Genomic DNA, 12,068 nt, shown 5'->3' on the forward strand with positions numbered 1-12,068 from the left:
TGCGACTCTCCCAATATGGCGGCAGCCGCGAGTCCTTCTGGTACCAGCAAAGCATGGCAGGATATTGAGTCCAAGCTGGACATACTCTTTAATCAATTTTGGAAGCAAATAACAAGCAGGAAGCCCCAACAAGCTCCACCACAGCCCCAACAAGCTCCACCACAGCTAAGCGAAGCAGTCCCCATTAAAATCCACCAACGCAAAAGGCGTCGAAGACGGGACCGGAGGCACAAACAGAAATGCAGAGCCTGCCCCACGTCAAGCACTCACCTCCACCTTAAGCCACCACAATCCCGCACCGGACGTGAAGCACCACCGGGACAGACCGACCACCCGACAAAACAAGCTTCCACCACCTCAAACCGCGAACCCGGCACTCAGCCAGAGACTTGCCTATGTTGTTCCAGGTATCAGGGACTCCCAGGGTCTGCACCTGGCGCACAGAAGGGATCGGATGAGCACAAGCAGTAAACAGCAGCCTGCCAAGCATGTCCCGCTATAGCCGACCCTCCACACCATGCCTTTGATCACATGAACTGCTCTCTGCACATTAACTAATCGTAAAGTAGCAAGTGTTGAAACTTTATTTCGCCTCCTAAAGAGTTTATTGTCGTAGTTCCTTACATGCCTTTACCTTAACCGTTCATGTATTATGTTATTCGCTAGTCTCATCTCATGGGTCGACTCACACTTGATTTATAACTAGTGGTGGAGCTGCTGATATAAATACACAGTTGATAACGTGCAAGCTACACCCTAAACATGACAGCCATCTTTCACAACAATGTACTGCTATATACTCATACCCTCAGTGCAACTAGCCATGATATACGCACGTTCAGCCTAGCATGCTCAAATATAACACACTTCTGTCTAAAAAAAAAATACAAAAAAAAAAAGGATGCAGCTTCCGAATGAATCTAAAATGGATGCTGTCCAGGAGGTGGGAGGGTCTGGGAGGGAGGGTCTGCTGCTGATTGGCTGGAATGTGTCTGCTGACTGTGAGGTACAGGGTTAAAGTTTACTCAATGATGACGAATAGGGGGCGGACCGAACATCGCATATGTTCGCCATCCGTGGCGAACGCGAACAAGCTATGTTCGCCAGGAACTATTCGCCAGCGAACCGTTCGGGACATCTCTACTAGATATATATATGTTTTAAAGGTATTCTATAGTGTTAGTAATACAAAGTTGTTTTAGTTGGTATAACCCACTACCACCCCAACCCCCTCTAAATAAAGGGTAAAAAAAAGCAAAAAAAACCAAAACTTTAAACACTTATCTAATTCCGGCACCAATGTCCTTAAGCACTGGGTCAGCACCCTACCTCCTCCAACGTCATCCGACGGGGGGACCTAATAGCTCTTCAAGCGCATTAGACCCTCCCCGTAGGAAAGCATTGCCTCACTGCTTTCCGATTGGGTTTTCAATGATGCTGGATGTCTTCATGCATGAAGACGTCCAGTGTCATTTAGGTGACCTTGAGTCAATTAAACTCCCGGAAGCGCCTGTAGGCTGTCTTAGTACTGCAATATAAACATTGCAGTTTCTCAAAACATATTACATTGCAGTACTTAGTGGGGCATGGCCATTGCACCCAGACCACTTCAGTGAGCTGAAGAAGTATGTGTGCCTATAGTGACTTTGTAACTCAGAATTGTATTTACTTATTTTTGTGTCTTTGGTTAGAGTTTTTGCTATAGCCAATTTTACAACATGACAGGAGGCTGCAAAGCCACTGCCACAGAGACGTTCTAGGAATGGCAGATGTATTACTGTAGGATCTAGTAGATTTAGAGTTGTGGATAAAAGGCAAATTGCACAGTTTGTTGCTCCACATAGTTTATTTTCTGCACTTTCAGAGTGTGATGGTGTTATCAAGACAGGCTCTGGCACCAGGTGTAGTGGTGTTATGGAGACAGGCACTGAGGGTAGTGGTGTTGTGGGGACAGGCTCGTGCACTGAGGGTAGTGGGGTTGTGGGGACAGGCTCAGGCACCAAGAGTAGCATCAATCCAGTTGCCCCTCAAAACAAGGACAGAAGGTGCAAGTGTATTAAAAAAAAAAAAATAAGCTTAGTCATGTCTACAAATGCTTGCAGTTAATGGAATAAGGTCCATGAACTTGTGGCAATAATGGTATAATGGCAACTGATCAGGGCCAGTGCAAGGATTTTGCTGCCCTAGGCAAAAAAAAAGCCCCTCCCCTTATGTGACATCACAATGCCTCACCCATATGATCTGCCATATTAACTAACGCCGGTGCTGCACACAGTATGTGTTTACATTAAAAGTCCTGCAGGGACAGGCTATACACACCAGAACCACTTCATTAAGCTGCAGTGGTTCTGGAGACTGTAGTGTCCCTTTAATGTGAGATAAATTAGATCTTAATGTCACTAATATACTAGATTACCTACTTACAACCAGATGAGGATGGTGACCGGCTCTGGCTGCAGTTTGGCTCCACTGGTCTGGAGTAGAACAGGATCTCTGGAGGCTGTTTGTAACGGTGGTCACAAAATGCAATGTTCTGGGAGAACAGGAAGCCGCTCCATTTTTTGGGGCCCCTTACACAGCTCAAGGTCTGGGCCCCAGGGCCTGACTGTGAGTATGCCCATAAGGCACACCCAAAGGTCCACCTACATGTTCCACCCATGACTTTGTGTTATGTGTTATTGTAGAGGATCTAATGTTTGTGCTTATGGAATGTAGTGTATAGGGATACCAGTCTGTGTAGGTGATGTAGTGGAAGCAGTGTGTATTCACCCCCTCTGAAGGGTAAAATACCTGACATTGCCAGCACCATTCGTGAATGGTCTCACCATTTTCGTGAATGGGCTTAGAGATGTTTCGGTTTCGGCAGAAACACTAATGTTTGCCTCTCCTATTAGAAGCACATAACAGCACTACTCTGTATTTACGGATAGTTGGCAGATCTGGGTGCCAAAACATCTGGACCACAGGCACAAGGTATGCTCTTTCCTGAGGGAGCTTATTATACACGTTTATGTTTCTGCTTCCCTCATCAAGACCCAAACCTCCATGAGGAAGTTGTTAGGTGGTAACCTTCCTAGGGGGTGTTCTACATGACTGGTTGACAGCGGGGCAATGTCGCCAACCACTTATGGCCATCTGACCCCTGTACCTCGCTATCGCAAAAGCTTTACCCGAACCTGGGGTGCTCCAGGTGATCTGACAGAGAACACGGAACACGCAGATGCGCTAGATCCCGTTTTCCTCAGGTAAGCATCCATAGAGGGTAGCATCGACTGTACTTTCCACAACGCCCACATGAGATCCCATCGCTTCTAGGTGAAAGGCATTCAAACCTTCTTCACGTAGACGACTGGCTTGTGAAACTGAATATGAAGACACATCCTGTTGGTCCTTTTCCACCCCTCTTGACAACATTCTCTGTTTCCTGTATTGCGATCAACCATGGCACTTCACCTGCCTCCCCAGCTCGGATCCTTGGGGGCTTCATGACACTACTGAAACCAGTAATCAATTATGTATGGGGAGTTTGCTGCATTATTTACCTGGACATTATCCTTCTGTTCAGTTCAGAAAATTCAAGACTGCGTTAATATTTGCGATTCTCAGCGTTCTGGCTGGAATCGTTGTTTCGTAGTTGATGGTCCACTTCTTAGGATTCATAATCAACTCTGCATCTTGTACACTGAAGCTTTCCCCTTGAAAGGTCTAAAGTCTATCCTCAAGGGAATTTACACACTTGCACGGATCGTGGGCTACTGCCCTCCTCCATCCAGGCTATTTTCCTAGACCTACTACGTTACTGGGACATGCAGCGCTTCCTTGTATGGTTTCCTCAGGCGAACCCCTACGACCAACCAGACTTCGTTCTAAAGTCGGATACTAGCTTGTGGGGCTTGGGTGACAACCTGCGAGAGCACACCCACAGAAAGCGTGGGCACAACCTAGGAATTTTCCCTTCACATTGAATTCCTGGAATTCTTAGTGGGGTCCTTCACTATCCGCAGACTGGTAAAGGAGTTCTCCATTTGTTGCATCCTATCCAGATGGCCAGAACACCGACAGTCAGGTATATCAATCGCCTGGACAGAGCCAGCTCCCCTCTATCAGACATCATGAAACCCATCTTTGATTTCTGCCTGCCTCGCAAGGATCTCCCTCAGGGCAGACTAACTCCCGGGGGAGACATATCTCAACACAGATCGGTTCTCCAACCTTCGGAGGGACGGACAGAATTCAGTGTTCTTCAATTGGCTGCTGGATCTCGAGTGCACAATGGTGGTCGCATTCCTGCAAACTGAGCGTATGCTTTTCCCTCCTTCGCAATGATTGGAAGGATTCTCCATCACCTTTGTTCAGCGAATAACACTGACTTGGCCATCATGCTGTGATAGAGTCAACCTTGATTCCTGGACATTCAGGAACTGGCTGGTGATGATCTCCTCTTCCTCCTTCATTCATACCCAACTCTTCTCATGGACCCAAAGGGGAACCCACATCTTCTATTCCTGGAGGGTAAGCTGACCCTGGTGGCCTGGGCTCTTTCTGGGGTTCTTGGCAGATCGGCAGACTATCACAGGCTGCTAGGAACCTTTTAGACTCATGGACCCCAGGGAATGCGGTGATGATGCCTCTCCATCTGGGCATTCCCGGTCTGGTTGGAACGGGACCTCAATCCATTATGTGGTGAGTTCGGATTGTAAAAGTTTGTCTACGGGACTTGGCATCTACTGACATAATTGTATGCTTGGTCTGGTGTTTTTCTGTCATGTACTGCATGTTCGGACGTTCAATGTGGATGTTTTTCTGATTTCCCGACGGTCTATGTCTCTCGTAGCACTATTCAGATTCTTCATTAGTTTTCTATTCCTTTCTTAGCGTTAAAATTGCAAAATATGAAGCCCCCTGTCATGTTGTAAAATTTAAGATTATACTAGCTTTAGTGTACTAATAATCTTAATTTTAGTAATGACAGGAGGTGAATATTTTCCCACCCTGCTTTGCTATCCCACCCTTTCTGTTTGCTTTCTTTATATGGCTCACTGGTCTAAGGTAGGTTGGGTTCTTTGTTTTGTGTTTATATGGATGATTTTATTTCCATTAATCTGGAATTGTCATTGGAGTTTTATATGATTGTTGTTCAGTTATCAGATTGTAGTTTACAAATTACTACTGTGTGTTACTTGGATTTCCACGTTCATGACTATGTATGCAAACCTGTCACACATTCTCTTTTCAGTTTGATTCGTCCCCGAAGATGTTTTGGTTGTTCGTGTTGAATTCTTAGGAAGTTTGCTCCTGCAGATGTTGGATTTAGGAGTTATTGTTATTGCTTGATGTCACTCTCTGAAAGAGGAAGTGATTAGGTCATTATACCTCATGTACATCCTACTCTCTTGTGATTGGTTCTTTTTTTTATGTATTTCTTTGCTGCTGTGGAGCTAGTAAAGAGAGAGAATGCAAACTATTCGCCTCATGTCATTACTAAAGTTGAGATTATTAGTACACTAATATAATACACTAGTATAATCTTCATTTTATTAATTAATTATTTAACAATTATTTTTATTTTTTATCCATTCCTTGTATGCCATAAAGGTTTTATTTTAAGTACAAAACATTTTAAGTGCTTAAACATAGATGGTTGTATATGTATGTTTATAGAAAATAGGTAGAACTGCAATTTCTTGCCACCTTTTCACATAATTAATATAGTATTTTGTGATTTTTAATTGCAAATTATCAATCTTGACTATAGCACATTACATTTTCTTCTTTACATTTCAATACCTAATGCCATCATATATTGTACCTGGATGTGCTGATCAATTCATTTTCAACTGCTGTGCAACTTTTTTTATAGACATTGTGATAATATAGTCTGCTGTTCATACCTCAAGTTATTGATAATTTTTTTAATATATACTTATTTTGTAGGCCGCAATATTTCAAAATAATTGAAGAGTGTGTGTCTCAAATTGTTCTGCATCGAAGCGGTGTTGATCCTGATTTTACCTATAGGAAAAGATTAGACATTGATTTTAGTTACATACTTGGTAAGTAAGACCTTTCTTTTAACTAACAAAAGTATATAGGTGTAGGTAATCTGAAATAAATAAATATATATATATATATATATATATATATATATATATATTTTCACTTAACATTCTTTCACTTTCATTAAAGTTATACTATAATGGCAGGAAATCAAAACTGTTTTCCTGGCACTATAGGTTCCTACAGTGCCCCCCCCCCCCCCCACTCCATTCCCTTTATGTGCTGAAGGGAATAAAATCCCTGCAGTTACTTACCTGAATCCAGCGCCAATGTCCGTCCACGCTCCTCCCCCACCATTAGCCGGCGGGGGAGATGTAATGCACAGGTTTAACTATAGTGATCTTTAATTGCTAGAGGAGGCCTAATTCAAAATATTTCTACTTTTTATTAGTGGCATTTTACTCCTCTTAATTCTTTAACCTTTTTCCGTCATGTTTTTCTTTGCTTTCCTCCATCATCTATCATGTGCTCTCCCCACTTCTCTCCATCACTTTTTCTCTCTTTCTCTTTTTTCACACTGCTCTACTGCATTTCCTGATTTTTGAGTTCCTAACCTTGCTTTATAGGTACCCATTTTCCAAGATCTTGTATTGTCTACCCTTTTGTTTTTTTGTTTTTTCTTCCTCTCACTTTTTATTTTCTCTTAACTTCTTTTCATGCTGTTCTCTATACCTCTGTTTAAAGCCCCTCCCCATCTATATTTTATTTTGATGTCTTATCTTTCCATTGCTCTCATCTATTTCCCTTATATCAGTTGATCTCTCCTTAGCGTTTCTTCTTCCTATTCCTCCCTCTCTTTTCTATGCTTAGCCCATTTCAAGTCATCTCTTTACTATACTTATGATTATTTGCCCTATCTTCTTATCTCTTTTTTCTCTCACAAAGTTTTTTGATTACTATATTTTTTGCATCTGTCTTTCATGCTCTCCTCCCTCTACCTAGACATAGCTCCTTACCTTTTTTCCTTTTCTTCCCCTCTCCTTGATTTTATTTACTAGTAGAGAGCACACTCTCTTTAAGCTCTTCACTTTAGGACTGGCCAGAGAAGATTTGTTTGCACACCCCTGACCATTGAAAACCAGAGACAAAGAGAGGAATGATTGTATATCCCAGGTCAGTTCTGGTCAAACTAGAACAGGCGTTTATGATAGCCCTCACTGTTGTCAATATGGGTTTGTCTGAGAAAAATGGTTGAATTTTAACTAATTATTTGGAAAATGAGAACATTCAAGTGAATCTGACATTTTTTATTTATTTTTTATTTATTTTTGCTTTTATTTTATACTTTAAGCCATTTTGTCAATTTAAAATATTGAAAATTACTTATTCTTGTCTACACATTTTTTTTTGTCTTGTAGATGTCTGTATTGACAAAGCTAAATCTGAAGAATTTGAAGAGCAATATTTAGAAATTAGCAAAAAAGTAAGTACTTTCTTTTTTTGTTTTTTTTTGTTTGGTACACTTGTCAGTGCTATCTAATTTGTCATTGATTATTAATGCAAGGACATTTTATGTACATGTGAAAATCCTAATCTACTTGTTATTCTGGATAACAAAAATGTATAGATTGTGATGTTTCTAACACTTTTGATATTTGCCTTGTATTTGTGGTACCAGCCATAATCACCTAGTATTTGCTTGGTTACATTGTGACTTGGAATGCTATGAGTTGACTGTCATATGGAAACTTTTTGGCTTCCTTCTGTGCATATGTTTATGAAATAGCCAAGCCACATTTAGATCCTATGTGAGAACCATAATACTAACACAATACTCTAACAAGTACAGTCACCATATTTTTCCTTTGAACCAATGTCCAGGGAATTAAGGCATGCATGACATATGTGCCACCGTCAGGCTTTTAACTTATGTGGCCTTAAATAGAATTTCAAGTTATCTGTTGCAGATGGCCTGCTCTCTTCAAATCTAAGCAACATGAAATAGGCATAGACGAGGATAGTCAATTATTCACAAAATGGACAGACCTACTTTGGCAAGGAATATATGTACATAAAAACATTGAGTACTTCTCTCATATGCAGTTCTAATTATTTGTCCTCTAGAAGGTGTAAATGTTCATAGGAGAATATAATCAATCTTGAGTCTATTATATTTTGATTATAATTACTTTGCCACTAAATAACCAGTTTTAGTGAACTTTATTCTCCCATTATAAGTGATGTGGCAACATTTCAACCATTACATGTTTTTTATCTACTTTAGCTCATAGGATATTAATTACAAACAAAATGCAGGTGAAATAACATGAATGACAAATATTGTATTGGATCTCATGTTACAAAATATCAAGTCTATTAACATCAGACACATTTGTTTATTAGAAAATGAAGACCAAGACTATTAGCCAAAATGTGCCACCAACAGCTCCATACAGCAATGATAAACCTTAATAAGTGAATGATCTTAGTTTCTTATTACATATTTAAATGTGTTATTTAATTGAGGGGTTACACATAGTCCATGCAGAATTTGAGCCAGGGTTAAATTAATTCAAAAGCATTGCTAATTGCTTTGCTTTATTGAGGATAGAGGATCCAGGAGTCAGTACATGGGCATAACACACAATTTCCTAGGTTTACAGTGAATGAATAGATTTACTCTAAACTGTTAATACAATTAACTGTATAGTAATTAAATAAGCACACTTTGTCAAAAAAAAAAAAACAATAATAATAATTAAAAACAAAAATCTACTTTCCATTTTCTGAAATTGCTACATAAACCTTTGTCTTTCACATCCAATTTAGTGTTTTCCTATGAAATAAACACGGCGTGGATTTCTGTCTCTGGCATTTCAGTGCTTTTAATTCCCATGGATGTTCAAAACTCCACAGGATATTTCTTTTCTCAACAATGAGACAGTAATGCAGAGAAACCTCTTCATTACTTGAGATTTATTTTTACAATATGTGACTTTAATCTCTTCTGTTTTTAATCTGTCTGCATGATTCAGAATGTCATGGGTATAGAGCACAGCACAATTCTTTTACTTTGTATTCCAATTTAAAGAACAAGCACAGGTTTATTATAGAACATATTGCATACATAATTCTTCCTGTGCCTGGATTCATGTCTCCAGAAAAATCACTTTGTGCATGCATATATACTGCTTAACACTATGCCTGCACTATCCAGCTGTTAGCTCTCCATCTGTTTCAGAACTACAATTCCCAAGAAGCAATGCTATTTGAACTGTTAAGCCACAGAATGAGTGCTACCTGTTAGTTACCTGCAGCGACAACTGCTATATACCATATCGACGCCACTTTTAAATATGTAATATAATGATAAAAGGTCCTCTGTGTATCTAATTCAACCACGCTTTTTTCCTACATTCTAATTTTAAGATTATTCTGATGATCTTAGTTTATATGACTCTAATCTAAATGAACTATAATCTGATCTGTGCTTTAACAGATATCTGCACAAGATTAAATTAACCCCTTAAGGACCAAACTTCTGGAATAAAATGGAATCATGACGTGTCACACACGTCATGTGTCCTTAAGGGGTTAAATAAATTTTACTGTCAAATTAAGGTAATCCTGTCAACCAACAATTATCTAGCTGACAAGTTCACCATGAAGTAAATATAGAAGTCCTCTGAGCTCTGTATATTCAATGAATCTGCTTGTGCATAGGTTACACAATGTACCTACCCTTGATGTGAGCCCCAAGCAACAGACAAAGCATCCTACGATATCTAGCATGCAGGTGAACGATAAGAACTATGAGATGTTGCTAGATCAGCATAAATGAAGGCAGCTGGACATGCTGTCTGTCCTGTCCTCCTTTTTTGTAGGGCAACCACATAGCAGTCAAGTCTAAAAATATATTGTAAGTTAAGTTTTTGTCTGTGCACTTGCTAAACATTAAAGGGGCACTCCATGCACCATACCATGTACAGTCTGCTGTTATGGATCAAGGAGTGCCCTGGTAAATACCCAGGGAAAGTAGTCAATCCATTTCAAACAGTTTGGCAACCTACCTAGAGTTTACCAGTCACATGCTATAAGAGAGCAGAAATCTCTCTTCCGCTTAAGCGTTCAGGCTTAGCTCATGGACTGAGGAGACTTAGGTAACACTTTTTAGCAGCTGAGCCTTCTTGCACTGCTTTGCTTAGCCTAGGTGGTAGAAAAGGAGTATAAAAACCCTATCCGTCTGTTTTCATTTAGTAGTTAAAGCACCTTTATACAAAATGTTATTAGTTTTTTGAATATATACATGCATCTTGTGCAAATTATACAAACAAAAAATGCTAATCCAGTAATTATTTCCTTTTTTTGTCAATGACCAAAATAATTTGCAAGCCCAAATGCACAGATCGAAACAGAATAAAAGTTACAGGTAGACTATCCCAAATAATAGCAGGTTTTTGTATGTGGGCTGATAAATAATATAGCCATTGTTGCTGCCAAATAGTAGGGAGGAGGTAGGGGGGGGGGGGGGGAGAAGCAGGGGGGGGGGAAGGGGTTTGAGCGCAGGGCTTAATTTTGTAAATTTTTATGGGCCCTGACCTAGGGGGTCTTCTTCTTTGGGGTTTAAACCTAACCATTAACAAATGATTTAACCCCAAAATCTGAAAATGACTTAATCAGCTCAGAACATCAGCTGACAACCAGAAGGGCAGGGGCAGAGCTAAACCTCACTGGATGGATGTCAGACCTTGGGGTTAGACCGTTAATTGATGAATCGACTCCAAACAGTGCACTGGGTCCAGGGACGTACTGGAACCAAACAAATCTTACATTTGTTGAAGTTATTGTGTCTGGAGTGTTCATTTAAGAAAACATGTGATTCTCTTTCTCAGTGCACCCTTTGCCCCACTCATCATTTATGTAGGTTAGAAATATAATTCTAGATTGTCACACTTTACCTTTTAAACTTGCACATGAAAAAGGAGGTATTTATATAGAAATACTAAAGTTAACATACAAAGATGTAAAAGAGAAAGAAAAAAAAAGTTTATCTACATTTGTGATGATACTAATGTGTTAAGTGGACAGCTGCACTACCATACGCGCAAACAGAGTTTTTTTTTTTTTTTTTACAGTGTCCGTTATATTAATGTATTTGTATAGTTTGTCAGCGATGCTTTTGATCTGTCGCTGCTGAAATAGTTGAAGATTGGTTTTCTCATGCTGTCATTTAGTTACTCTGTCAGTGTATGCATCACGTTTAATATGTTGATTGGATGTGCTAGTAGTACATCAAACACCTCAGTAAATGGGGATATCGTCTTACACAGTGAAGCACATGTGATCCAGGAGCTAGCTTGTGTGAAAAGTTAGGATTGATACAATAAGTAAACTAATAGAGATGTATTACAATGTATATAAATGTAAGGAGTTACAACTCTGAGGTAGAATAAGTGAAAATAGGGAATATATGAAATACATAACAAATTATTGCTGTATCTTCAAATGTGTGTCCATGTGTCGCTACGAAAACCCCTATACATAAATGACACGTTGGTGTTGCCATGTTCCATGTTGAGGTTGCAAATGTTCAACATGGTGTGCCATGTTGTCTGCTTTAACATTGGCACATATATAGGCAACAATGGTTATTGGGCACACATTTATGGTTTTGAATTGAGGTTGCAGATTTCCATTTTTTGTAAAACATATTTTTGCTCTAAGAAAATATATACTTATATATATATATATATATATATATATATATATATATATATATATATATATATATATATATATATATATATATGGTACAACGCCTAAAGTATATATTTTCTTATACAAAATGTTATTAGTTTTTGAATATATACATGCATCTTGTGCAAATTATACAAAAAAATGCTAATCCAGTAATTATGTCCTTTTTTTGTCAATGACCAAAATTATTTGCATGCTACAACTACACAGCAATATGCTTGTATAAATATATATAATTTTTATTTTTTATTTTTTTTGCTGTGTAGTTGTAGCATGCAAAGGAAGGAGCTCACATGTGATGCAGGTTTACAGGA

General features: G+C 39.2%; 1 protein-coding gene across 1 annotated transcript in view; it reads left to right on the forward strand.

The window, feature by feature from the left end:
* DIAPH3 (diaphanous related formin 3) overlaps positions 1-12,068 on the forward strand; it is a 747,362-nt gene that overhangs the window by 313,784 nt on the left and 421,510 nt on the right. Inside the window, exons 13-14 of the mRNA XM_063425945.1 lie at positions 5,935-6,053; positions 7,416-7,480. Of these exons, the coding sequence (XP_063282015.1) occupies positions 5,935-6,053; positions 7,416-7,480 (184 nt within the window). The remainder of the gene's footprint in view (positions 1-5,934; positions 6,054-7,415; positions 7,481-12,068) is intronic.

Source organism: Pelobates fuscus, chromosome 1 (assembly GCF_036172605.1).
Source record: "Pelobates fuscus isolate aPelFus1 chromosome 1, aPelFus1.pri, whole genome shotgun sequence".
NCBI classification, from domain to species: Eukaryota; Metazoa; Chordata; class Amphibia; order Anura; family Pelobatidae; genus Pelobates; species Pelobates fuscus.